Below are 27,997 nucleotides of genomic sequence, written 5' to 3'. Positions count from 1 at the left end.
GACCAATTCTGCAAATTAGGCGATGACGTCATTTAGCGACTTCTAGCGACTTTTAGGACAACCAATAGCGATTTTCCTTACTGAGGAGTTGGCAACACTGGGTCATCTACTGATTGGAAGATTAGTGGTTCGATCCCTGGCTCCTCCAGTCTGGATGCCAAGTATCCTTGGGCAAGATACTAACCTCAAGCTGCTCTCTGATGCATCCATCAGTGTATGATAGCTAGGAAGCACTAAAAGCTTAGAAAAAAAGGTTCTTGGGTGAATGTGGTATGTTGTATAGAGGGCTTTGAGTACTCTGGGAGAGTAGAAAATCACTATATAAGCATCAGTCCATTTACTTATTGATAACATTGCACTCACGTTCGACATAAACTGCTTCCTGTCACAGGGTGACGGGGTGACCAAACAAACATCTCCTTGGGGGCTGGAACATGACCTTCCCTTGCAGATGTTTTCCCAAAGTTCAGCACTGTGATCTGAATATAAAACAGGAAACACAAACACAGCGAGGTCTGTGTGCCATGGAGTATTTTAACCCTTTACTACCTCAGGCTCTGTGGCTTTTAAACCCCAAAACACAATACGCCAAAAATTGGTCCACCTCAAGGATCAGGTCCCCCGACACAAACAGAGTAATATAGTGTACGCTGTTAAGTGCCAGCTTGATTGCCATGATTTATTCATTGGTTAAGCCAAACAACCTCTGGTGAGGCGGATGGCACAACAACAAAAAAAAGAGCTAACTTGCCAGGCCAAGACTCCGCAGTCTTTTTACACCTACAGGCCAGTGGACACTCTTTCAATGATGAGGACGTAACATCCTGGACAGGGAGGAACACTGGTTTGACTGGAGAGTCAAGGAGGCCATTTACATGAAAAGGGAAAGACCATCTCTGAATTGAGGAGGGGGCCTAAGGGTACATCTTTCACCATCTTATGATGTTGTGATTGCAGCCATTCCCCAACTCTCTGTGAATAGTACTCATTGCAATTGATCAGTGGTCTTTGATCAATGATCATGACAATTTGCATATTGATGATCAAGAAACTGGCCTCACAGCCCATTGTTCTTTCAGTGGGCTGGTTTCAGTCATTGTGCAAATGTACTTTTTATAATGTTGGGGAAACGTGCAGTCAGCTGAGACTGAAGAAATCACTTGGATGAGTGACGAAATGTTTCTCCCACTGAAAACGTTCAGATGAACAGAACAAACCTTTTGGGATTTACTTACCAGGATGACTGAGCATCCATTAAGACCCTTTACTAGTTGAAACATTTTAGCAGGTTGACTTGCACAGTATGACAGGAAGTCAGCATGTGACTTAGTGGGACAGAGGTGTTCATCAAATAGCTGATGAACCTGTTCTCACAGCAGGAATTACTGCAGGTGACTTGTGAGGAGGCGGAGCCTTATCACACACACAGGAATATCTCTTACCTCACAGTGACTTCACAGGAAGCTAGCGGTTAACATAAAAACACCTGAGTTCGCACCTGCAGGTGACTCAAATGTTTAATGATGTTTCCCACAGACACTGAGAACTGATGACATCGCAGTGAGATCACTGCGTGTGAACCAATGATCTCTTCCCCGTGAAGAACAAACAGCGCCGAGGTCGAGCTGCTGATAAAACCCACTGTAAATAGTGAAACGACTCATCACTCCCGTCGGCCTTCAGCTGGCCTTCAGCCGACCTTCAGGCGACACTGACATGTTTCTGTGTAAACAAAGAGCAGGTTTAAAAGGCAGCATGATGCCTTCAATGTCACTCTCTCTGATGAGGATGACGACTCTCTCTGCTCCACTCCAGAGGATGATGGTGATGATAATGATGATGGTGGTCTTTGTTTTGGTGACACCTCTTCCTTCTCCATGTGTACGTCTCAGGTAAGGTACAGGTGTCAGCTGGACTTCCTGTTTGTGTGTGCTGATTACAGAGATGTTTTCTGTTCTTTCCACAGACGTGAAAATGTGAACATGTCAAATCCTCATCTGGCCGATCACAACAACACCAGGTGAGTCTGACAGAAACTCTGGGTATTCCTGCACCAGCTTGTTAGAACTTTGAAGTAACATCAGGTATGAACATGTCATCTTGCTAAACTACATCCAGATAAACTCCCAGTCTTCTTCTTCTCTTTACTCATTTCACATGTTTGTTGTAAAGAAATCAGATTACTTGGTGGAGTAAATGTGTACCAATCGACCTGCTGATTGATTGTTAAATGATCAATGATGAATCAACATGTTTACTAATAATTTCCAATCATTCAGCTCACTGATCATCAGTTCATTAAATCTTTTTGACTGATCTTCAGGTGTGAAACTCTGACAGATACAAAAGTAACTGTCTTGATGCATGCTCAATCATCCTAGTAAGGAAAAGTTGATTCTGTTTATTTGGACGTAGCCTTTTTAGTGGGAGAAACACTTCATCACTCACCCAAGTGTCCTTTTCAGTCTCAGCTGACTGCAGATTTCTAACCTTATAAACAGTACATTTGCCTTAATGACTGAAACCAGCACCACAGACGAACAATGAGCTGTGACGCCAGTTTCTTGATTATTGGTTAATGGCCATGAGTGCCATTCACAAAGAGGTGGGGAATGGCTGCAATTACAACATTGTAAGATTGTGAAAGATGTACGTTTAGGCCCCCTCCTCGATACAGAGATGGTCTTTCCCTTTTCACGTAAATGGCTTGTGCGCACTCAAGAGTGTACACTATGTTACACTGTTTGTGTTGGGGGACCGGATCCTTGCGGAACCATTTTTTTGCGCAGCGGGTTTTGGGTTTGAAAGCCACACAGACATGGTGGTTGGAGAAAATGTGTCTCAGCTGTTCCGCTACTCCTGACACAAAAGAGATTACTAGGGTTTTTGCTTAGGCAGCAGTTTTGCGTCTTCTCTCCTGGATCGCCTGGAGTTTTCTTTAGATGCTGGCCACTGTGTCTGTGGGATGGTGTTTGCTCTATGTTGTAGTGTCCTGATGACACCCAGTGGATGATGAGAGCCAAACTTTAAGTGACGAAATGTTTCTCCCACTGAAAACACTACATCCCAATGAATCACTGAAAGGAGCCTGGAAACACGAAATGGTGGTGAGTCCAGGTATTTAAGCTCCATCGAGGGTTGTCCCTTAAGAGGGTCATTGACCAACTATTACTATTATATTGAGACCTTGCCTCATCACAAAGGTGTGGGTCTTTATCAGGGCTTAAATACCTGGGACTTTCCACTATTTGGTCTTAGAACTGAAGAAGCTTTTCGGATGAGAGGTGAAGCTTAAAGAAGTCCAGTTCTTTTCTTTCCAAGCTTCTTAGGTTACCATGACCTGGAAGACTGAGAACCAACACGAACATACATTGAGATGAACAGAATCAACTTTTTGGGAAAAGTAACTATAGTTTGAGTGAACCTACTGAGTTACTTTCTGAGTAACCATTTAAACTTGTGATGATAAATATGTTAACTAGTCATTAGTTTCATGTGTTATGTGTGTTATTAGTGTTCATGTGATAAAAATATCAATTCGCACCGGAGCATCAAGGGTCTCAGAGAATAATCCACAAATACACTGGAATTAAGTGGGAATAAAGCGGACGTCCTGTTGAACGACTGAGTTGTCACACGATGTTTCTAAATGTTTACTTATATTTAATTGTGTTACAATGATCACTGTGAGCGGTCAGTGGAACATCCACTTGTTTATCACCTCCTCAGTAAGAGAGGATTTGTGTTGAAGATGATGTAGCCCATAGGTGTCAAACTCTGGCCCGCGGGCCAAATTTGGCCCGGAGCCTAATTACATTTGGCCCGCGAAGCCATACCAAATTACTATTAGAGCTGGCCTACTGGTATTAAACAGCTAATATATATATTGTTTAGTATTAAGCTTTGCTTGTTCCACATTCAGTTTTTCAGCAAAACTTGTTTGAGTCCATAAGAAAAGATTCATTCTCATATCTGGAGGAAGATTTTTTTTTTCAATAAATATTAACGTTAGCCCGCGACTTTGTTCCAGATTTGAATTTTGGCCCACTGTGTATTTGAGTTTGACACCCCTGATGTAGCCAGTCTATTTCCTGTTTCAGACTCGAGGCTAAAAAAAAGTCACACCTGTGAAGCTGTTTCAACTCTGTGTGAAAACTTTAATGAGGATCAGATTGTTTAAAGTTTTATTTTTCACAGCAGTGCAGAGGGGTTCACTGAGATTGCTGTGCGGAACAACACAGTAAAAAACATGGGAACCCACATGGGGAACAGCACGGAGCATGCCATGGGGAACAGCACCCCCACGTTTTTGTGAGTAACCTCAGGTTGCACCTAAATCAAGTATTAGGTGTGAATCCAGTTCAGAGGGCCTCTGCTTGTATTCAAGATTGATTCTTCCTCTGGATCACCTGTAAGACTCTGACACACTCACTCACCTGCAGCCCACTCAGGTCTGAACAGGTGCTCTCTGTCTGTGTTTCAGGAAGCCAGAATCAGTGTATGTATCTGTCACCACATGGTCTGATTGGCCGAGAAAACACCATCAGAAGTAGGGAGAGAGCCTGCTGATGTTTTTTGTTTTCAAAAATTACCTGAGAGTCAGGGCACAAAGTCACAACAGGGAGGCAGACAGACAAACAGAAAAACAAACAAACAAACAGACACATTGACAGACCAAAAGACAAACAGACAGACAGACAGACAGACAGACAGACAAATGGACAAAAAGAAGACAAACAGACAACCAAACACCTAAACAGAAAATTAAGCAGCCAACTGAAAAAGACAAACAAACAGGCAGGCAGGCAGATTACAAAACAGACAAGAGAAAAAGACAGACAGGCAGGCAGACAGATAAACAAACATACAGATAGACAAACAGAAGACAGGCAGACAGACAGACAAGCTACCAAGCAGACAGACAAAAAATAGATGACAAAACAGACAGAGCAACAAGCAGACAAGCAGAAAGACAGGCAGATGGACAGAATGCAAACACAGACAGACAGCCAAACACTAAAACAGAAAACCAAACAGACAAAAGAAAAAGACAGACAGGTGAACAGATAAACAAACATACGGAAAGACAAACAGGCAAACAAACAGAAAGAAAAACAGACAGAGAGACAGGCAGTGTGGGATCTGAAAGACACGCTGATTATTTGGAAGAAGTCACTGAAGTACAACTCAGAAAGATCAATCAAAAAGAAAGAGTCTAAATAAGTATCAATAATTATTAAAGGTGTTCCTAGATAATTAATCAATCAGTTAATCAATTACCTGTGCCTTTCTTAGGATTCGTGGGGCCACAGGTGCTCGGTGTGTCCTGGCCACCTGTGGGACAGCGAACCTAGTTGACAGATTGCAGGGTGGAGAGGAGAAGGCTGGCGACGCCACCGCAGACCCCTTTGGTCCTGGGAAAAAGTGAAGGGAGGCACCTGTTACTACTTTATCATCTTCATCATCATCAGCTCCACCTCACACTCACCTGTCTGAGAGAAAAACACAAGAAAACCTAACCTTCACACATCTGAGGATGCAAAGAAGTTAACTACAATTCTCAAGATCCATCTTACCAACAAACATCCAGTGACAGAGCTGCACGCCACCACAGGTGGAAACCAAAGAGAACCATCTTCAGTCTCACCTGTTTGAGTCCAACTGTGGTCACATGGTCCAGCACATGATTGACAGAGACTCGATGACTTTCAGCTCCTCCCAGTATGTATTTACATCTTATACTTTTATTTTGAAGGGGCCTGTCGCTGATCACTTGAAGTTTTCCTGTCGCCTTTTACGTGTCAGTTTGTGTCTCTGACATCAGAGACAGAAATTAAACAAAGCTATTAATTAACAAAGTTTGTTGGTGTTTCTGTGGAGCTGGTCGGAGTCACACTGAGCATGTGCAAAATGCCTACCTGTAAATGTGACAGTCTGAAATGTGTCCATGTAAAGAAAATCTGTTTCCAATAAAGTATTAAATAAAGTTTGACTCTCCCTGCATGTACAAAACTGACTACAGGTAAAAGTCAGAGGTCAAAGGTCAACTACACTTCTATAGCAGAGGAGTTGGCCTGTGCTGGACATTACCTACATCAATCTTTATTTACAGTCTATGATTGATTATTAAAAGTGCAGCTTGAAGCCCTTCTGGACAATCACTGTGATGCGTGGCTGTGATATAAAAGCTGCGTGTATCACGGGTCAATGATAAAAACACATTAAGGTTTTCTGACTTGTCACAAATTTGGGATTTAAAAGAATTTTTCATCCTGGCAGTTAAACTTCTCTGAGTGTCCCTAAGAACATCTCAGCTTCCTGTCCAACTTCCAAGACACTAACCATCTTTGATATACAGTCTGAAGTGCAGACTGTTATATCTGAGTGTGTGTTATGTTGACTAAGCACAAAAACAAAGAAGAACATCTTTCATTTCATTTATTCACATTTCATTATGTTTTCTTTTTATTTCGGTTTCCTTGCTGGAGTTCATCAGAGGGTTTGTTTCTTCCGTTTTGACTGAGGTTTGTTAATAAAGCTGGTTCAAAATTAAGCAATAGCGGCACCTCTGGGTGTAAGAACGTGTTTGTCCTGGAGGTGGCAGCACAGGAACAGTAGAAACATCAGTGTGAGAGTCCACTTTGTGATTCTACTGTCACAATCTGAACTGTGGACTGTACCACACACAGCCCATCAGATTATCAGTATTAATCAGTATTGATTTTGCTGACACAGAGATGTGTTTTCCTGTATTCTGTGAGCATGTGCAGCTGCAGCTCCTCAGAAAGACTGAGTCACTGCTGATTGGACAATTGTCTGAAGGAGCTATCAGAAGTACGGGAGGAGGAGCAGCTGGTGCAATCATGATGAGGATGATGAAGGCAGAGTAAGCTTTAAAAACCAGATGAGCAGAGTGTGTGGAGATTAATTAAACTTTAATTATCACTCACTCCAGCACCTGACTGGAAACGTCTGAGTAACGTTCATGTGGGTCGGGGTCAGGCTTACTACACAAGACTGCTTAAATCCCACCCACACAGGGCGAGCAGACACCAGCAGAGAGAAATTTACCTGGGATTCAGTTAGAAACATAATCAGGATCATTTTTGGTATTTAAATCACTCATTAGGAAGGACTTTCCAGTCCGAGAGTGGAATAAATGTAGTTTAATGGGAGTGTTTGCTGGTACAGTCGGCCACGTTACAGGAGTCAAGAGGTCAGATATGAGCTTTGTCATTCATGAGTAGTGACCGTGTTAGCAGTTCTGTAGGATCACTGCTGTGTGTACAGAGGTGAGCCTATCAGGTGTCATCTCTGAGGTGTGTGACTGTTGCTGTGTAATATATCTGAAGCTGGCTTGGCTTCAGCAACCTTTGATCAGGGGAATCAGTGAAATCTTAAACTCTGTCAGCTCCGTTCAAAGCGTCCTGTCACAGCAGCTGCTGAATTCTGGGTAAATGACGTGTGAAACTGTGTGAGCAGTGAAATGATTGGCTAAGCCCTCGAACCTCCAAACACAGAGTGATTTAAAAGTGTAAATGAGTCAGTGCAGGCGAACGTGAGTCAGGGGTGAGTGGATGAAACGCTGTGACTGAATCAGTCAGAGTTCTGATGGACCTGAATCGATCAGACGCTGTCAGCAAGGCTAACAGCTCATTTATTAGAAGAGATCAATAACAAACAAACATGTCTGCACCTGCTGTTTTCATATCAAATCAATCAGTTCATCCTGACACGATCAACAGCAACTGATTACAGAGGAAGAAGAGGATGAAGAGGACAGGCTTGTTCTCTCTGAATCTTTGTTCTCACTATAAATGGAACGTCATGTGACTCGTTCCTGTCCTCACACCTCCCACAAACAAACAAATAAATAAATAAACCCAGCGGGTCTGATCCTGGATCTGATTCAGCACACACACACACACACACACACACACACACACACACACACACACACACACACACACACACACATAGGGAGAGCCTGGAGAAAACCTGCAGACCCTCAGAGCCTCCTCTGAGAAAGAACCAGCTTTCATTGTCCTGCAAAGACAGGCAGGATGGGCTTAGACCACTCTTCTTCATCGAGTGGATCCTCAGCTTTCACCAAGACATTAGCCTTTCTCATAGTTTCACACATATGACTGACACACACACAGTCCTGAATCCATCTCTGCTTTCAGTCAGATTACTTCAAACTATGAGTAACACACTGTCAGAACTGAGATTGCACTTCAGTGGAACCAAGTTCAGTTCAGTTTTATTTTTTCATTTTCCAAATCACACCAACAGTCCCCTCAAAGCATTTTACATTGGAAGGTCAAGACCCAGAATTATGCAGAGAAACCGAAACAATCAGAATTCCCTCTTTGAGCAAGCACTTGGTGACAGTGGGAAGAAAACCCTCCCTTTTAACCGGAAGAAACCTCCAGGCGAACCAGGAGGGGCGACCATCTCCTGCAACATGTTGGAGGTGAGGGGAAGAAGACAGGACATAGACACGCTGTGGAAGAGAGCCAGAGATTAATAATAACTAATGATTAAATGCAGAGAGGTGTATAAATGCATATAAACTTATGGTGGAGCAAGTACATGGCCTGTATTTGTATAGCGCTTTACTAGTCCCTAAGGACCCCAAAGCACTTTACACATCCAGTCACCCACCCATTCACACACACATGATGGCAGCTACATTGTAGCCACAGCCACCCTGGGATGCACTGACAGAGGCAAGGCTGCCAGATACTGGCACCACTGGGCCCTCTGACCACCACCAGTAGGCAATGGGTCAAGTGTCTTGCCCAAGGATACAACAATCAAGACTGTCAGAGCCCAGGCTCGAACCAGCAACCTTCTGATTACAAGGCGAACTCCCAACTCTTGAGCCACGATCGCCCCAAATGCAGGTCGAAGCAGGTACTCAGTTTTGCATCTCAGGTGTACATCATGACACTGCTAATCAGACAGGTATATATACCCACCTGCCGCTTTATTAAGTACACCTTGGAGTGGTGCTCCTTTTTCTTTCAGAGTTGCTATAATTCTTTACGCCACAGATTCAACGTGAAGCTGGAAAGGCTCCTTAGAGATTTTCTCTATCTTGATATGAACAACATCACAGAGTTAACGTAGAAACCATACATAAATAAATTTAAGGTGTGACCCAAAGACGATTAATGACGTAATTCATCTCAACCAGCAGAGCTTCATCGCTATGAACTGACAGTGAGGGCTGATGGAGTAACTGAGGTTCTAAGACTGTTTCAAAGGTTTTATGCAGATCAGTGGCAGCACTTGCTGGGCTCCATTAGGAAACAAATGAAATGCGTGAGTAGGGCCGTGTGCACCTCATTAGCATGTTTTCATGTCTGCAATCAGAGACTCGCCTGTTTGAATCAGGACCAGAACACACCCGCTGCGACAGATTCATCCACAAATGAGTTACAGCGTTGTTTAGATTCTCCAGATCAGTCATGTATGACACATTTGTGCAGCAGCAGCATGAGCAGGATAAAAGGACTCTGCTTCCTCTCACAGATGCTAATAAATGACAGCTCATTAACATGAACAGCGCTCTCATCATGAAGCTCTGCACAGTGAACAATAACATCATCTCCAACCAACACGGAGCCCTGGGTCACACAGGAGATCAGGCACAAACATTCAGCTGTAGCACACACACAAACTTCTCACTTGTCTGTTTCCACATGTGATCGACATGTATAAGGTAAACACAATTATGACCAATTCTTTTTACATTATACATGCTTCCCTTAGGCAGTTCCGTCAGAAGGCATGGTATACAGATGACACCCAACTTTATCTATCCATGAACAGGGGCGGATCTAGAAGGGTGGCATGGGGTGGCAAGTGCCACCCTAAAATGATCCCTTGCCACCCCAAGTGCCACGCGAGTTTTGCATATAACAGTGTTGTTTATTACAATAAGATAGCATTAACAGTTTGAGCGTAGTTACACTCAACAGTGAATATAAATGCTAAAATGGAATATATTGCATAGTGTTCCCCCCTCCACCATTAACAAATGGTTCAGCCCATAGCAGGACCGGCTTTTTTCTTGTTTTCAGTAACAAGCATGTTTATGATTGTGCCAGAGCACATTTTGAACAACACCATGGGAATTTCGGATTTTACACAGATGGTTGGATGTTACACTGTGAAAATGGAAGGAAGGTGAGTGTTATGAACCCTCTGTGGTCCACGGACATGCTGCACCTCCAAATCACATGACTGATCTAAGCTGACATAGCAAAAAGCTGCAGCCACGCTGACTCTCTATTTCAGCCCACATTGAAAGTTCAGACTTCAAAGTTTTTACATTTTAATTACAGGCCAGTAAATCCAGAATTGTGATAATATATATAAGCCACGCTTTTTTCTAAATACTGTCGTCACGTTTTTGTGTGTGTGTGTGTTTTAAGCGTTTTCTAAGGACAGCACGAAAACAGTAAAGAAAGGAAGAAAAAGCCACCTCTTTCCTATCGTACCATGTCGACCAATTTTTAAAAAAAGTCAACACATGGGATTTGGTTGTTTAGGAAGAGGGAAACGTTTTGGGAGTGACGGTAATGGCAGCGAGACAGAGCGAGTGAGTGAGAGAGAGAGAGAGAGAGGGGGAGAGTTTTTAGATGTGGGAGATTTGTGACGTTTAGTGTGGAGTGGATTCTTAGTGTGTTGTGTTGTCTTGTGTAGCTGTTCTGTTGTGTAGTCGTTTTGTTTTGTGTGTCAGTGAGGGCACTAATGAATGTCACAAAGGCACATTTGGAACGTAAACACTAAGTAGAAAACCAGCGGAGTGATACACCTCCTGTTGTCAGGCCTGCAGGTTTATCCCTGTGCGGTTCCCCTCTCTCTCTCTTTTTTTTTTTACTGGCACACATCATTTGTGGGGCATCTTAATGCAACACCTGATTGTTCTCTCACTTTGGTTTTAGTAATATTTTTAAATGGTTGTAGAAAATGAAAAAAAAACAACCCAAAAAACGGCAGGTGTATTGGCTGCATTTTTAGATAAATAGTTGTATATGTTTACAAAATGTACAATTATATTATATTTGCATTTCAAGTTATAAAAATTTACTCAACATGTCTGGTGGGGGGTTGTTTTACAGTAAAAAATACAACTAGGATTTTAAGTTTTTTGTGTGATTTTAGATCAGTAATAGTACTATTAATAGTAATAGTAGTACTAATGCAGTATTTCAGTGAAAAACAACTAAATTCAGATGAGCTGAAAAAAAGAATGATACCAAACAAGGCAAGGGGAAAAAAATAAAATGAAACAATCTGAGGGTGAAATACAAATGTAAACTCAAAAGGAGTCAAAAATGGCCGTTTGTATTTCAGACCTCAGTGGGTGAATCCAACAAATCATGAAAAATTAGGTTTAAATTTTCATGACAGTGCAGATTTCTGACATTTTGTGTAATTTAAGCATCTAACAATGTGATTGTTTTCTAACAAAAAACAGTGTGAAACTTAAGTTAGACTTTGAATTATTTTAACCATACGTAACCACCTGCATATGTGTTTGAAAAAAAAAAGGCTTTGATTTTGCCACCCCATTTGATTTCTTTGCCACCCTCATGCCACCCTAAGAAAATTTCTCTAAATCCGCCCCTGTCCATGAAGCCTCTAATTTTCTGCTTCTTAATTCACATAAAACTGACGTTATTGTACTTGGCCCCAAAAATCTTAGAAATATGGTATCTAACCAGATTCTTACTCTGGTTGGCATTACTTTGGCCTCCGGTAACACTGTGAAGAATCTTGGAGTCGTTTTTGACCAGGATATGTCCTTCAATGCATATATTTAAAGAAATATATAGGACTGCTTTTTTTTTTCCATTTGTGCAATATCTCTAAAATTAGAAACATCCTGTCTCAACTGGTTTATGCATTTATTACTTCTAGGCTGGACTACTGCAATTCATTATTATCAGGATGTCCTAAAACTCCCTGAAAAGCTTTCAGTTGATCCAAAATGCTGCAGCAAGAGTACTGACAGGGACTAGAAAGAGAGAGCATATTTCTCCTATATTGGCTTCCCTTCATTGGCTCCCTGTTAAATCCAGAATTTAGCCTTCAACTTTCAGCCCCCTCTTCTATGGAACCAGCTTCCAGTTTGGATTCAGGAGACAGACACTATCTCTACATTTAAGATTAGGCTTAAAACTTTCCTTTTTGATAAAACATATAGTTCGGGCTGGATCAGGTGACCCTGAATTCTCCCTTAGTTATGCTGCAATAGGTATAGGCTGCTGGGGGATTCCCATGATGCACTGAGTATTTATATGGCTTTATACAGCTCTCTGCATTTAATCATTAGTTATTATTAATCTCTGGCTCCCTTCCTCAGCATGTCTTTGTCCTGTCTTCATCCCATCACTTTTTCCTCCAAGCTGGTCTATTGCGGCGAACAGAGAGCTGTCGATCGATCGTGAACCTCCAGGTCACTGGAGCTCACTCAGGTGTTCTGTCCACCTGGAGGAGAGCTGGGACTCTTGCCTGGTTTTTCCCCAGAGGAGTTGGAGTAGGTGGAGTTACAGATGAACGTGAAAGTCCAGGGGAAAAGTTTGACAGGTGAACAGCTTGTTAATGATGAGGTAATTAAAGAGCAGAACCGTGTCACTTCCTGTCTCTACACGTTGGCACTTCTAAAAGAAGATTAGTATGAAGAGCCTTTCAGCCTCTGATCCCAGGTCAGAAACACCTGCAGGTTGGTGCCATTCCCATGGCTACAGTTAAAAAAAATAAGCAATGCTGACTCAGCATCCTCAGGCACCTTTAGGCTTCGCCTGCAGTGGGGTCTGACAGACACAGCTGGAGGTGACGGTCTTCATCCATCAGGCAGCAGCTAAAGGTCACAGAGGAGGAGGAGCCTTCCTCAGTCACACTGAAAACCTCTTTTTAATTTAATGCCCTTAAAGACATCAACAGTCACCTGACTGGTCACCTGATCTCATCTGAATGATGATCCATAAAAATCAGAACACCTGTCCATCACACACACCTGACAGCACACAGGTATGACAGCAGCAGATACAAAATACCACAGAAGAAGAAGAAGAAAAAGCACCTGATGACCGAGGAAGGAAGGGAGGAGAGTCAGTATATCACTGCTGACTGTTAGCCAATCAGAGAGCAGGAACACCAGGAGGAGGAGGAGGAGGTGGGTAGCTTTTTATAGACGAGGAGACAAAAGTTTGTCAGATGAGACGTGAAGAGAGGAAGGAGCAAGAGATTCACAGAAGGAGAAAAATATTCACACAGGAGGAGGAAGAGGAGGAGGATGATGACCAAACTCTGGATCATAGACAAAACAAAGAGACTCACAGAAGTGGAAGAGGAGGAACAGACGATGCTGCTTCAGCTCTGAAACGTGAGTTTGTTTCTTTGTCCACAATATTGTTAGGCTTTGATTAAAATAAACATAACATAATATCATATTATATCGCACAATATATTTAATAAAATATAACACAATTGTTTTAGATCATGTAACATAATAAAGTTGAAGTGAATCTGCTTACACCCGAGCATTAAAGCTGACGTGATGTTTGAGAATGAATCTGGCAGCAGGTTTCAGTTAATCCCATCAGTCTGCCTCTGGCGCCTCGAACAGCCTTTAATTATTTTAATGATGTTGTCATCATCACATGTTTGTTTTCTCTGCCGCACTTTAATTTTTAAATTTAACTTCTGTGTGCGGTCATAAAAACACTGATCATGCTCACAAACCTCTCTGACATCACAGCACCCCCACAGGCTGAGTTTTTTTATGACTGGTGAGGTCACCTCACTTCTGAGGACGACATCCATTTTTGTATCTTGTAGCATGATTGTGCCCAAACTGGTTTAGTTTAAAATTAGTTTCATTTTAGTTTAACTTTAAATAAGCACCGAATGATATGAGCAGAGACACTGCAGTTATAAATGCCAGATTTCCTCCTTGCTGTGACCCTCAGGATTTCATCTCACCACTGTGACATCATGCGAGGCTCACTCAGTTATCCATATGTAGGATCCAATTTTTTTCAGCTTTAAGCTATGAGACGAAACCTCTCTGGTCAGGTTTAGGAGGCGGTGTAACCCAGAACGATACCAGCGATGGGAAACTCCATAACTGTCAGTGGGTGGGGCCTGAGGTCAAGCTTTGTCACCTCTAAGGCAGGCGATTGAAGAATCAGCCAGTGGAAATGGTGGACAACACCGTGGGTTAAGCGGGCCGGAATGATCTGGACCAACTAATGGATTAGTTTTCCCTTAGCTACCACCTGGTGGTCTGTCCAGCTACAGAATAGAGATACTCGACCTGTTCTCACCATCGATCTGTGTTCATGGTGCAGATGTCCATAAAGCTGCAGTGGTGACACTCAGCATCTAGCTAGCAATAAAGAAGCGGAGCAACGTAAGTTCAGAAAACCACAAACTTTTCTCAACAAATGTCGGCAAACAGACAAACCGCTTCAGACACAGAGCTGTAGCTGCTGCGTTTACAGGCACACAAAATAACGCTAACGATCTGAGCAAGGCCACGGATTATTCTCACAGGTGAGGGCCGGTCAGTGAGTGACGTTTATAAACTGGATTTAAAGCTGACAAGTGATGTCCTCTTATTTAATCAGGATCGACACCTGATGTAACGCGATGCAGATGATTTTATGAAACATTGAGCAAAACTATGTGAAGCATTAACTCAGAGACTATACGAAAATATATCATTCAGCATCTCATTGCTTTATAACTGGATTTCATAACCAACATTAAACCTACGTGTGTGTGTGTGTGTGTGTTATCTGAGAAGACTCCACACTGGGCTCAGATGGCTTCATTTCCAGCACTCAGAGTTTTTAACCCTTCGCTGGCTCAGAGTGAGGTTGGTTAAAGCGTGTCTGTGATGATCGTGTGTGTGGTTGCAGGTTTGAGGCTCGTTGACGGTTTTCGGCGCCTCTCGCTGATTGGATGACTTGGTTTAATCATGTGGTGCTGACAGCCTGTGTACATTTTGTCAATGAAGAATTATAAATAAAGTTTAGTGTTTTTATTAAAAAAAAAATCATCAGAAAGGCTTTTATTGTGAAATTATGAGATGACCTAAGTTTAATCAGATTACAGATGTGACAGATGTGCTACATAATTATGACCCATTCATGGATTATGGATTATGGACTGTGTCATGTGACCTGGTGACATCATGACCTGCTGTCTTTATTATGACAGACTCACCAGGAGGTTTTGGGTTGGTATGTCGGGTCCTGTTTGGATGTTTGCAGGTGAGCCTAGTGTACCTGTTCAGGTAACGAGACGTAAACCTGAGAGCGAGGGCCACCGCAGCAGCTCGGAGGAAGCATGAAAACACAAAGACAATGAGTGAAAACCCACGCTGCATCCTCTCACGTCCATCCACCTGGAGCTGCTCCCTGCACATACTCTGCTCATCTCTGAGGCCCACGCCCTCACTCTTCCTCCGTGACACACTCTGATTAACTTGTGGAAACGTCTTCACGTCAGTTGCTATGGTTTCTCAGCGCAGAGATTTAACATGTCCGCCTCCTCCTCTGTTAGGAAAAAGATCTCTTATTTTGGAGGTGACGCTCCTCGCAGTGTTCTTCGCCTCCTCTCTCTCTCTGGCTGCTGTTACCTGACACGCAGGTGTGCTGCTGGCACAACAAACCTAACAAGAACCAATCAACAGGTTGATCACAAACCTGCCAGGACATCTTTATAAAGGAGCGTGCTGAAAACATGACAGACTCATCCCGTCTACCTGTCCATGTGTGTGTGTGTGTGAGAGAGAGAGAGAGAGAATCTGTGTGTGGTAGCTACATGGTGAAGAACCAGCTGCCGCTAACCAAATAAGTATGAATAAAGTTTAACTAAATTAGTGCTTCTCTAATGACAGCAGAAAAAGGTCACAGTCACATAGAGTCAGCCATGTGGGTGCGCTGTTTGCCTGTTTCTTGTCTTTAGAGGAGCAATTCTGTGACTCTGATGAAGCTTTTTCTCACAAATTGTCACATCTTTTCAGGAGCTAGCTCAAAACCATCTGACAGCAGCTTATCAATTATTATTGGTGAAGCATTGTTTTTATTCGCTTGTTAATGAGAGGAGGAGGATTTCTGCCAGAGGACGTTATGCACTAGGTGGCACTGTGTTTCAGTGTGTGGATGTCCCCACTGAGAACATCTGGAAGAAGCTTTAGCACCTTGAAGCTGGAGAAGGTCTTTAACAATTATGGTGGGCCTTATCTGCTACATTGCCATGGTAACTGATGTTGATCTGTATTAGCTTATATTCAGATAAAAGATCCACAGGTACAGACCGATAACTTGATACGTTTTTTGCTCAAATGCAGATGCACCTTTCTAGGAGGCGAGGAGTGAAAATGCCCTATGTGCAGATTTTAAACTCCTGTGTTTATTTTACCCCTCAGCTCACAGACTGTATGTAAAAGATTTTTGTGACGCCAGCTGACAGCTAGGTAATTTTCTGGTTATCAGTTTTCCTTCACAGAGTCACACACCTGCTGATCAGTAACATCAGATAGTCCAATAACCTCACAGCAGCCACATTACTGGTCAGGTGACATCATTACAAATGCTCCAGAAGGCTCCAACAACACACAGTTCAGAGGTTCACCTGTCAGTCAGAGAGGCCACGCCCCCAATAATGCTAACTTGGACCTACAGAGAGCAGGTGCTGGAGACAGACAGGCTGTTGGTGTTTCTTTCTCATCATTATTGATTATTGATCGTCCTGCTGTGTTTGGGAGTCTGGGTGGAGGTAGGAAGAGGAGCTTTCTTGGACGTTGTCCTGCTGTGAGGATTACAGTGAACATAAACACAAAGCAAGCTCAGCTCCCTCCACCTAACATAGTTAATCTGCTGCACAGATGTTCACAGTTAGAGCCTGACCTCACTTCACTGTGCTGCTGTTGGAGGGCAGCCTCACACAAACTCAGTGTTTTCATATGCTGCTGAGTCAGGTGGGTCAGGCTCCACCCCTTGTGAAACAAACAGTTGTGAAAAAAACCTGTCTCAGGTGTGCAGATGATCGTGTGTTCACCTGTTGTAAATGGTTAAATGATGGTTAAATGTCCCGTGTTAGCTTAGTTGCCCACAAATCCTTCAGAAACATATCGCAGCTGATTATCTATCAGCTGATTAAAAAAAACCTTAGGTTAAATCGAGCCCGTTAATAAGCACACACACATCTCAGTGTGTGTGTGTGTGTTTACATGTAATGTTGGCCGCCATGGTCGGTGGTCGTCATGGTAACAGAGGATGAAGAGCAGGATGAGAGCGGCTCTAAGATGTGATTGTCTCTGAGAGGAGACACTTCAGCAAACAATAGGCTGACATTTAATAAAACGGGCTCCACTTCCTTATGTAACCACCAAAATAAGAGCAACACAAGTGCCCCCCCATCACCTGCACTGATGCAGACACCAGGAGTACTTTTAACTGCGGATGAATACAATTAATGTAAAGAGGTTATTGTTTGTTGTTTACAGTTGCAGAAGAAAACAACAATGATGAACGAAGAGAAAGACCTGAAGCAAATAGGTGCTGACACTGAAACTCACCTGAAACCACGGACGGTACAGGAAGCAGCAAGGTAAGTCTGCCTTACTTTGAGTACTTGGTTTAAATGCTCAGATTACTTCGAAGAAGCAATAACACAGTAACTGTGTCATGTCCAGATGTTGAGCAAAGCCCTGCAGCTGTGCTTAGGGCCTCCATCATGGACAATGTGACACCTGGTGCCCTTCCAGGTGAGCCAGACTTGAAGGAATACAACTACCTGGCCTTGGTTCTCGGGGTGCCACTGATCCTGGTAATCATCCTGGGGAATGTGCTGGTGTGTCTGAGCGTGCTCACTGAGCGCTCTCTGAAAACCGCCACCAACTACTTCATCATCAGCCTGGCGGTGGCTGACCTGCTGCTGGCCGTGCTCGTGCTGCCGCTCTACGTCTATTCAGAGGTCAGTGTGATTGAGCCGCCTGGGCTCAGGTGTGCTCTGAGCTTAGGTGTGCTCCCAGTTTTACCTGAAGGCCCTCTCTCTGTTTGTGTGCAGTTCTTGGGGGGGATCTGGACATTGAGCACCTACATCTGTGATGCTCTGATGACCATGGACGTGATGCTGTGCACTGCCTCCATCCTAAACCTGTGTGCCATCAGCGTAGACAGGTGAGTCCAGCTGTGGATTCAGGTCAAAGTAACAGGATCATTAGCACATCTGCTGCAGGTGTAATTAAGATTTTGAACTGTCTGAGATGGAAATATTTCCTCATCACAGAGTCATGTGACCTGCTGTGTCCCTCAGTCAGTTTAATAGATTTTAATGAAGAGACACGTTAAATAAAAGTGTGCTCTTCTTCTCTTCTCACATTGTAACTTTATTTCAGTCATGTCGCTGTAGTCACACTGCTGACACCTCATTAATGAGATAACACGTGACTTCATCCTGATTTTTACAGACAGCAGCTGTTAATGAACCAACTGACACAAAGTGTTGAGAAAAAGAAATTCAGTGAGTCAAATATGCCAGAGATTACAGGCGCCAAACCTATTTTTACCAGTGGTGCTACAGTCTCTATTTAGAGCCTCTGAGCCGATAAGAGGCTGCGGTGACACCTCATACACACACACACAATTTTGGATACAGCCTCATTCTGCCCACACCTGCAGTTTACCTGAGAGCTAATGAGGGGATCCAGTGTCCAGATTCTTAGTATAGAACATTTTCCAGAATTAATCAGAAAAAAGTACACACACACACACACACACACACACACACACACACACACACACACACACACACACACACACACACACACACACACACACACACATAGTGGTTTGAAAGTGTTTGCCCCCTTCTTGAATTCCTACTTTTTGTATGATTGTCACACTTAAATGTTTCAGATCATCAAACCAATCTAAATATTAAACAAATATAATGCAGGTAAACACAACATGCAGTTTCTAAATGAAGGTATTTATTATTAAGGGGAAAATAAATCCCAACCTCCATGGCCCTGTGTGAAAAAATGATTGTCCCCTAATGCTAATACAAGGTTGGGCCACCCTTAGCAGCGACAACTGCAATGAATAACTGGCACTTTTACAGTGGAATTATTGCAATCCAGTCACAATGGAAAGGTTTCTAGCATGAACCACCTTTTTAAGGTCATGCCACAGCATCTGAGTTGGATTCAGGTCAAGGCTTTGACTAGGCCACTCCAAAGTCTACATTTTAGTTTTCCTTAAGCCATTCAGAGGTGGACTTGCTGTTGTGTTTTGCATTATTGTCCTGTTTCAGAACCCAAGTGCGTTTTAGCTTGAGGTCACAAACAAATGCCCAGACATTTTCCTTCAGGATGTTTTGGTAGAATTCATGGTTCCATTTAACACAACAAGTCTTCCAGGCCCTGAGGCAGCAAAACAGCCCACTACCAACACCATATTTTACTGTTAGTTTGATGTTCCTTTCCTGAAATGCTTCATTACCAGATGTAACAGGACACTCTTGTTCAAAAAGTTCTGCTTTTGTCTCCTCAGTCCACAGAATATTTTCCCAAAACACATCTTGGGGATCATCGAGATGTTTTCTGGCAAAACTGAGACAAGCCAGTATGTTCCTTTTGGTCAGCAGTGTTTTTTTCTTTGACCTCAGACCCATTTTGCCTAGTCAATACTTATGGTGGAGTTATGAACTCTGACCTTTACTGAGGCAAGTGAGGCCTGCTATTCTTTGGATGTTGTTCTGGTGTCTCTTATTACTTCTTGGATGAGTCGTTGCTGCTCTCTTGAGGTAATTCTGCCCCTGTAGAGTGCCTGTAGAGATGGATTTTGTTATATGTGGTCTGATTCTCCCTGTGATCAGTATAAAAACTAATCTCTTGGTTTAAGTCAGTCCAAATACTTGCCTATAAACCTAAAACCTCCTCTGTCTCTCTGCTATTGCAGGTACATCGCAGTGGTGGTCCCCCTGAAGTACAACAGGAACCAGTTCAGTGTTCGTCAGCTGGCTCTCATCACAGCGACCTGGGTGCTGTCACTGGGTGTGGCCAGTCCTGTCATCTTTGGTCTGAATCAGGTGCCGGATCGTGACCCGAGTGTGTGTAAATTAGAGGACGATCGCTTTGTGGTGTACTCGTCTGTTTGCTCCTTCTTTGTGCCTTGTCCTGTCATGCTCTTCCTCTATTACTGGATGTTTAGAGGCCTGCGGCGTTGGAGTGGGCGAAGCCGCTCCCAAGCAGGCCGGGCTGGTCGGCAAGTTTTCTCTTTACAGCTCAGCTCAGCTCTACGGCGAGCTAAAGCCACGACAGCTGGCAGTCAAGAAAAAGTGGTATATACAGCGCCCCCCGGGCTCAGCCCCACGTCTCCCTCCACCGTGTCTATGGCAACACCCTCAGTGACACCGGTAATGGAGGAACACCAGGATGGTATAGCAGTGGTGGCGGACAGTGACCCAATGACGACTCAAATGGACAGCCTGTCGGATGGTGACCCCACGGATAGGAGGGAGGGTGGCAGCCGTCGAGAGAATGGCCTGAAAGGCAGCGCTGCAAAAAAGAAGGGGAGGAGGCAGAGCAAGACCAGCAGGGTCAGCGGCCGTGAGCGCAAGGCAATGAAGGTCCTGCCCGTGGTTGTAGGTGAGTCTCATGTCCAGGTGTTAGTTCAACCAGGTCTTAGGTGGGACTAAATCTGAGACAGGAATCGCCTAGAACTATGGGGAGGACCAGCCTCAGAGTTCTTCCTTCTCATAGTTGTAGCTGATTCTCCAGTCCAACTGTGAGGCACCAGGACAAGGTAGTGACAGGTATAAGGTAGGACCAAGTCTGATATAGATCCAGATCTAAGGGAGGAACAGGTCTAAGGCAGGATCAGGTCAAAGGTAGTATCAGGTCTGAGGCAGGGCTAGATCTGAAGTAGCAAGTCTAAAGTAGGACCAGATCTTAAATAGTGGCAGGTCTAAGACACAAACAGGTAGAAAATAAGACCAGTTCTAAGCCAGTAGTAGGTCTGAGTAGTACCAGATCTGAAGTCGTACCTGGTTCTGAAAGAAAGAAAGGTTAGGAAAAAACAGCCTAAGATAGCTTTGGGTTTGGTGAAGAATAAAGGTGGTCACACCAAATACTGACTTTACAGTTTATGTACAAAAAAGTTGAACAAACTCTTTTTTTTCATTGTATACTGTATTCCCAGCTCTGAGGCAGATCCAAGTGTAAAGGAGGTCTACTTCTGAAGTGGGTGCAAATCTGATACAAATGGAGGTTTGAAGCAGCAACAGGTCTAACGTTTCCAGAGATATTTCTATAAAACTAAAGCTCTCAGAAGTGTAACTAGAACACATGGGGCCAGAACAGCTTTGAAGGTCTACATACATTCTTTTGACTCAGCTCTTACAGTGCATTCACACCAAACCTGTTTTACCTTACTTAACTCAAATAGTTTTTACTTTCTCTGTGTAAAAGCAAGATCTAAGGTTTGGACTTGCACTGTGTAAAAAACTTTATATTTGCTGTTAATGCACCATAAACATTCCCTCATTTGATGTTTTAGTGGAGAGTGCACATCTTCTTCATTAAACCATTAAATGAGCTCTGCTGTGCAGTGCCAAAAGAAGACCACCCAAGTCAGACAGAAACATCTGATCAGAGGATGGAGGTGATCAAACTGTGTATTGATCTGCAACATCCTTAACTTTGAAGGATCAGTCGACCCAAATAGAGCCAGTGCATCAGAAACCAGGTCTCATAAGTCAGGTTTACAGACAAGAATTCAATCTGTCAGAAACTTCCAACTATTATTAACAAGCAAATGAGCGCAGACACAGTTTCAAACATCATTATGTTCAAAGTTGTTGCATTAAGAAATGGACATTGAGATAAATGTGAACACAAAAGCTCATCAGCACGGCTTGTTGTTGTGTCTTTTCATCTAAACGAGAGCTGTCTCTGCTGGACGTCTCTGCACTAACCGTAATGTTTTGTTGAGTGAATCTCAGTAAAAATAGAAACCTCTTCTTGTATCTCTGTGCTTTAATTCACACCACAAAGTGTTTAACACTCACAGCTCATCCAAAACCATGAGGCTGAAGGTGGTGTGAAGGATTTAGTTAAAGAGAAAACATGCAATTAGAGCTTCAAAGGAACATCAAACAGATCAAGTGTTGAGTAAAAACAGAGGTAGGAGTCATTTTGGATAAACTGGTCTGCAGGAAGACTGGAGTCTCTGTGAATTTAAACTTCTTTCCCTAAAATGTAATTCACCAGGTTTATTCAAAATTCAAACTTAATAGTCATTGTTAATAGGGCTGGGCCATATTATACCGTTCACGGTAATACCGGTATAATGTTAGGCAACGATAGGAAAATGAAATATCGCGATAGAATGGGAGTAAAACGCGCATGCGCAGTGCCTTTGTTTACATACGCACATGGCCGATTGTTGAGTGAAACTGATGAACCAGAATTGGTTTGTAAAAATGGTGCAACTTCCGTGATGTGGAACTGGTTTGGTGTTTGTCCGTCAGATACACAACAAAGCACATTTTTTTGCAGAACATGCAAGCGGCCGTTGTTATTGTCGTATTTGTCGGACTAAGATGCTCTTAAATCTGGGAGTAATCTGGGTCCTAAACTCCGTATACTTCAGGTCAAACAACACTGCAGCATCACTTAGAGTTAAAAACTGTCTAAATTCTTTCACCTTTAATAAAGGTTCTTCATGGTTAGAGACAAATGCAATCGCATGGCAGGATGCTGTAAACGGACCAAACTTCAGTCAGGAGAACAACTGAGATAATCCATCCACAATACGAGGTTAGTCATTAATATACTGCAACAACATGGGAATAGAGCAGCTGCCAGAGAATTCAACATTAATGAATCAATGGTACAGAAGTGGAGGAAGCAAGAAGAATGAGTTTAATAAAGTTTGATTTATCTGACTGCTTTGTTTCGCTTAATGTGCCATATAATCCCGTGCACCTTATGGTCTGAAAAATACGTACTGCACACTGCAGTTTAATGTTGCAAAGCACCTCTTTTTAACTTCAGTGGATATTATACATGGTTATGCTCAGGATATGTCAGCCCATTTCTACTGGAAATGCCTTTTGGTTAAACTTTCAGCAAGGAATTTGCATTTGCACTGTTACATTTTTATAAAGCTTTAATGTACATAAAAACCAGCTTCTTGTTTAAGTGAAAATAAATGGAAGGTTGTCTTTTTGCGCTAGTAATGTTTTGGAGTTGTATTTTGTCTCGCATCAATTATATCGTCTGTTATATCGTTATCGCAAATTTTCAAATATATATCGTGATAAATATTTTTGGCCATATCGCCCTGCTCTAGTTGTTAATCTCTGGCACACTTCCACAACAAGTCTTTGTCCTGTCTTCCTCTCCTCACTCCAACCGAACACGGCAGATGGCGGCCCCTCCCTAAGCCTGGTTCTGCTGGAGGTTCCTGCCAGTTAAAGGGAGTTTTTCCTTCCCACTGTCGCCAAAACACTCGCTCATAAGGAGTAATATGATTGTTGGGGTTTTCTTTGTTTTCATTGTATTATTGTAGAGTCTTTACCTTACAATATAAAGTGCCTTGAGGCAACTGTTGTTGTTATTTGGGCTATATAAACAAAACTGAACTGAAACTCTCTCTCTGTGTCTCAGGTGTGTTTCTGGCCTGCTGGACTCCGTTCTTTGTTGTCCATGTCACCAAAGTTTTGTGCCAGTCATGCAACATTGGTCCCACACTCATCTCCGTGGTAACTTGGCTTGGCTATGTGAACAGCGCTGTCAACCCGATTATCTACACGGCCTTCAATGCAGAGTTCAGGAACGTCTTTCACAAACTGCTCTGCTGTCAGACGTGAAAGCAGATCAACATCCAACAGGAAGAAGCCCCAGCGTGGAACTCAACTCGACTCAAACACTCTCAGACTTCTTAAGGTTTTAATGTGTGCGTGCTCTTATTTTCAAAGTTTGGAGATGTTACAGCCCAGAGGCATAAAACCTGCAAACATGTTTCTGATATCTGACTGTTTCCGTGTTTAAAGTTTGCAGCTCATAAGAATTTACTTTGACTGTTTGTACAGTGTTTTTGTGACTGAAGCAGAGAGCTTCATGTGGACCTGGATGTTTCCGTCAGTTTTGTGGTGAAGCTCGTTGAGGACAGATGGTGTTTGTAGTATTCTGATCTGTGGCATGAAGGTGATGAAATGTAGCTGAGCAAACTTCTGTGTCATTTGAACAAACACAATAAAGAGATTAAAGACTGTTTGATGGGAGCAGCTGATCTGTGGGGTAACAGCAGATACCCAGCAGGATGTGACTGCCCTGGGGGTGGGGGTCTTGGCCAGGTGAGTTTTATGTCACAGGTGGAGGTCTGGCAGCTCATTAAAAAGATGCAGAAGAAGAGTCAGGATGCAGCCCAGAGCCACTGATTCATCAGAGAAGCTCCAGTTTGTTCACCTGTTCTCGTGCTCGTCGCATCCAAGGCATCGCCTGTCTGCAGGCTGTCAGTGAAGCTGCTCATTCACCTTTTGTTTTAAAGTAATGACACCCCACTGTGTGGGTGGAACTGCCTGCACCTGTCAGAGCACTCCTGCAGATATCTGAGTTTGTGTGTCTCTGAAGTAGCTTCATCACAGTCTGATGTGATGACCTCCTTCATCAGAGTGGGGAGACCCCTTAATGACCAGAGGTAACCATGGTGATGGGGAGCATCTCATCCACACATGTAATAAACATGGGTGTTCAGAAGTCCATCTGGAAATCAGAGGGCTTTATTCTGCTCAAATGACTAAGTTGTGGAGCTGACTTTGCTTCATCTGTGTGTTGATTTAGTTTTACTCAATAAAAACATGTAGAGTAAAACAGAGAGCTTTTCTATCTCAGCTTTGAGCTTCATCAAGACTCTGCAGACTCAGGGTGTCTGTGATGTAGCTGAAGCATGAACAGCACACAGACAGCAGCAGCTCTTCACTTCACAGACCAATTCCCAGGCCGTGTTTTATTAACTGTCCCGTACAAACACCCGGGCCTCGGCCACCCTCTGCAAAACAAACTGAGAGCTGAAACACACACTCATGCTCAGCAGTGATGAAAACACCATAAAAACATGAACAAAGGCTGGAAATAAAAATGAGTGAAGGGCTGAAACACAGTATGCAAAAGTCTTGGGCCACCCCTCATTACTTTATAATCCAAGCAGCCAGATTTTTCTGTATTGTTAAAGTATTCTTGAGCAATAGCTCTGCAGCTTTCTAAAGGCTGCTTTTCACTGTTTTAGACCAGTCCTTGTATTGGAATGTTTTTTGTGTGTTAGAAGTTTGCGTGCCTGAACTTGCCACGGCACAGTGGCCCGTGGAAAAGGGATGGACTCGGTGTAACAAAAGAGTCTTTATTCACAACGCTTGGAAGCTAACAGAAAACTTAGACTATTATTAAGGAAATTAAACTAGACGTCTGAGGCAAGAGAAACTATGACCATAACAAAACTATGACTAGATAGCAGTGACGACTGGGTGCAGGGACTGGGCAGGGGAAACTTTGGCTGGCCAGGGCACTGAAACAGAGGAGAGAGCAGTCACGGGAATCCAACAGAGAGCTGTTAATCCGAGAATAATTACACTGGGCTGCCTTACGTGCTTGCAGGTGGAGGTTGCTTGGAGGGGGAAGACAGGAGACAAAGGTTCAGTTGAGTACTGCGTGAAATGCAGGGAGGCAGGCCAGAGAGACTGGCAGTTTGAAAGGGGAGACGTTACCAGCAGCTGCAAACCAGAATCCAGGAGAGCTTGTACGGAGGAGACTTGGTAGGTGGGTTCCAGATGCTGACGAGAAAACAGAGGAATAAGGTAAGTACACACGATGATACACCAAGGTACAGACGTGAGGCCGAGAACTGACTAAAGTTGGCAGATAATCTGGCGAAGACTAGTTGTGCGCAGGTCATAAATACTGCCGGTGTGATTGCCATCAGGTGAGGAAAAACAAAGACTCCACCCAGAGGGGAGGAACCGATGCAGTGGAAAACTACCCAGACCCTGACAGAACTCTGACCTCTGAATCAATCAAGCATGAAAAGGCTCCTAAATCAAGGATGAACCAGTGTTATGTCTGCATATAATAGACACCTGAGGAAAGAACCAGGTTTAAATTGTGTCTTTAGGCTCTTTATTACTAGCAGCATGTCACACAAACACAACAAGGTGATTCCACAAGAGCTGTTAGCTGACAACTTGGAATTGGTTTTCAGCATGGTGTGCAGTGTGTCCCTAAAAATAAGAGAGAAATATGTACAGAAGAAGTGTGAGGGCTAAACCTTTCTACAACAGATGGACAGGATCTGAAAGTCATTAAAAAAAATCCAGCAAAGACCTGACAGAGGAGCTGAGAGATGATCTGGACCTTCAGCTGATCATCTACTGTTCACTCAAGTCTCGCCAGAATTGTTCTCAGCTGTCAAGAGGCTGTTCTTAATGAAGGGAAACAGGGAGGAAAGACTGAGGCATGAAAATGACACTAGAAGTGGACTGAAAATTAGAGGAACAGCTCTCTGTGTGCTGACAGAGGCTTTCAGGCCTGATAGTATATGAAGAAGAAGCTGCTGAGCAGCAGCTGAAGGAGGAGAGACACATCAACATGTCCTGTCAGGACTGATTTACCAGATATACAACTGAACCTCCACCGAGGTACTGCGGACATGCATGTAATAACACCTGAACCCTGAGGCCTCTGGAGGTGACCTAAAATGTAGTCTAGTTTCTGAAACCGTGAATGTTTACCATAGTTAACATTGTTAACATGTTGGGTAAGTGGGACTCACTGTGATCAAAAATCAGCTTTTACTTAGGCTTTAAAAACTGGACCTTCAGGGGAACATGAACACAGCTGGCAGATCTTCCCAGACTTGTACTAATGACCTCAATGCTGGATCACCTCCATGATCAGTACACAGTGACCTCCCTGCAGCAGGATCGCTGTTTCAGCTTCCTCTCACTTATCTCATATCCAAATGATCATTCAGGAGGAACAGGAAGCTCTGGCCTTGGTCAGACGACCAGAAACAGATCTGAGATCCACATAAAGGTCAGAGCAGCAGAACAAAGACACAGCAGCTCAGCCGGACAAATTAACCTTTAAATAATGCTGAAGGCGGAAAGATGAGGATGAGAAAGACGAAGGTGCAGGATAATGGTGAAGGGTAGGGGTGCTCCAGGTTTTAAAACAGGATTTAAATGTGGAGAAGAACAGCTGGACACACAGTGTTGATCACAGGATTCACACCTGAGTGTGTTCAGCAGGTCCTTTCCACTGTGAAAGCAATGAGTCACTGACATGAGTCAGGCCACAGAAGAAGAAGAAGAAGAAGAAGAGGAGCACCGTGTGTGGCGCTGACTCTCCCAGCATGGTTTGGTGTTTTGAGTGTTTGTAATCTGAGCTCATCGGTCAGGTTTCCCATCTGCAGACTGAAACAGTCAGAAATATCTGAAGCTTGCCGTTTGCTATCAGAATGAAACGTGATGGTTCAGGGCTGATCGGCGACTCTGTTCACTACTCTGCACAGAAAATGATGCTCGATGTCATCGATGAAGCTGTGAAATTACTCCCTGTTTGAGGAACCAAATGACACACGTTTTCTATCAACAGTATCTATGAACAGGCTGCAGGTATTACTACACTGAATGTAAACCAATGGCCTTCTGCTTCAGTCCCACTTACAAGACATGGTAATAGTGTAAGACATGGTCATAGTTTTCCTGGGGTAGAGACTATATGAATCTCTTAGGATTTCCACAACTTTGACAAAACACAATGAAAAGGCTTATTGAGTCCATTAATAATATTACAACCACAAAGTGCAACAATAAACACATTCTTTTTAAAAATGAATTAACATAAACACACTTGTCCTCCCATCTGCCTTTTTAACTGTATTTGTTAAACATAATAAAT

General features: G+C 43.3%; 2 protein-coding genes across 2 annotated transcripts; both read left to right on the top strand.

The window, feature by feature from the left end:
* The first annotated feature begins 1,647 nt into the window (after positions 1-1,647).
* Positions 1,648-5,986, top strand: LOC145421324 (uncharacterized). The gene is made up of 4 exons (XM_080291465.1): positions 1,648-1,892; positions 1,967-2,020; positions 4,198-4,311; positions 5,296-5,986. The coding sequence occupies exons 1-4, from the start codon at positions 1,717-1,719 to the stop codon at positions 5,426-5,428; spliced, it is 477 nt and encodes a 158-aa protein (XP_080147591.1). The 5' UTR covers positions 1,648-1,716; the 3' UTR covers positions 5,429-5,986.
* A 6,235-nt stretch (positions 5,987-12,221) lies between these two features.
* Positions 12,222-24,319, top strand: drd4-rs (dopamine receptor D4 related sequence). The gene is made up of 6 exons (XM_026148043.2): positions 12,222-13,405; positions 17,540-17,643; positions 17,729-18,009; positions 18,103-18,215; positions 19,998-20,686; positions 23,711-24,319. Exons 3-6 carry the CDS (start codon positions 17,770-17,772, stop codon positions 23,911-23,913), a joined length of 1,245 nt encoding a protein of 414 aa, XP_026003828.1. The 5' UTR covers positions 12,222-13,405; positions 17,540-17,643; positions 17,729-17,769; the 3' UTR covers positions 23,914-24,319.
* The last annotated feature ends 3,678 nt before the right edge of the window (positions 24,320-27,997 follow it).

Source organism: Astatotilapia calliptera, chromosome 17, assembly GCF_964374335.1.
Source record: "Astatotilapia calliptera chromosome 17, fAstCal68.1, whole genome shotgun sequence".
Taxonomy (NCBI): domain Eukaryota; kingdom Metazoa; phylum Chordata; class Actinopteri; order Cichliformes; family Cichlidae; genus Astatotilapia; species Astatotilapia calliptera.
The sequence above is the reverse complement of the archived record's forward strand: the minus strand, read 5'-3'. Positions and strand labels throughout refer to the sequence as shown.

What these genes read in the sequence shown, in the direction of transcription:
- LOC145421324 (XM_080291465.1), top strand. Translation starts at nt 1,717, where the DNA reads ATGTTTCTGTGTAAACAAAGAGCAGGTTTAAAAGGCAGCATGATGCCT. An exon ending in GCCGATCACAACAACACCAG is followed by an intron (nt 2,021 to 4,197) that starts GTGAGTCTGACA and finishes TATTTTTCACAG; the next exon opens with CAGTGCAGAGGGGTTCACTG. An exon ending in AACAGCACCCCCACGTTTTT is followed by an intron (nt 4,312 to 5,295) that starts GTGAGTAACCTC and finishes TGCCTTTCTTAG; the next exon opens with GATTCGTGGGGCCACAGGTG.
- drd4-rs (XM_026148043.2), top strand. Translation starts at nt 17,770, where the DNA reads ATGGACAATGTGACACCTGGTGCCCTTCCAGGTGAGCCAGACTTGAAG. An exon ending in CGCTCTACGTCTATTCAGAG is followed by an intron (nt 18,010 to 18,102) that starts GTCAGTGTGATT and finishes GTTTGTGTGCAG; the next exon opens with TTCTTGGGGGGGATCTGGAC. An exon ending in GGTCCTGCCCGTGGTTGTAG is followed by an intron (nt 20,687 to 23,710) that starts GTGAGTCTCATG and finishes TCTGTGTCTCAG; the next exon opens with GTGTGTTTCTGGCCTGCTGG.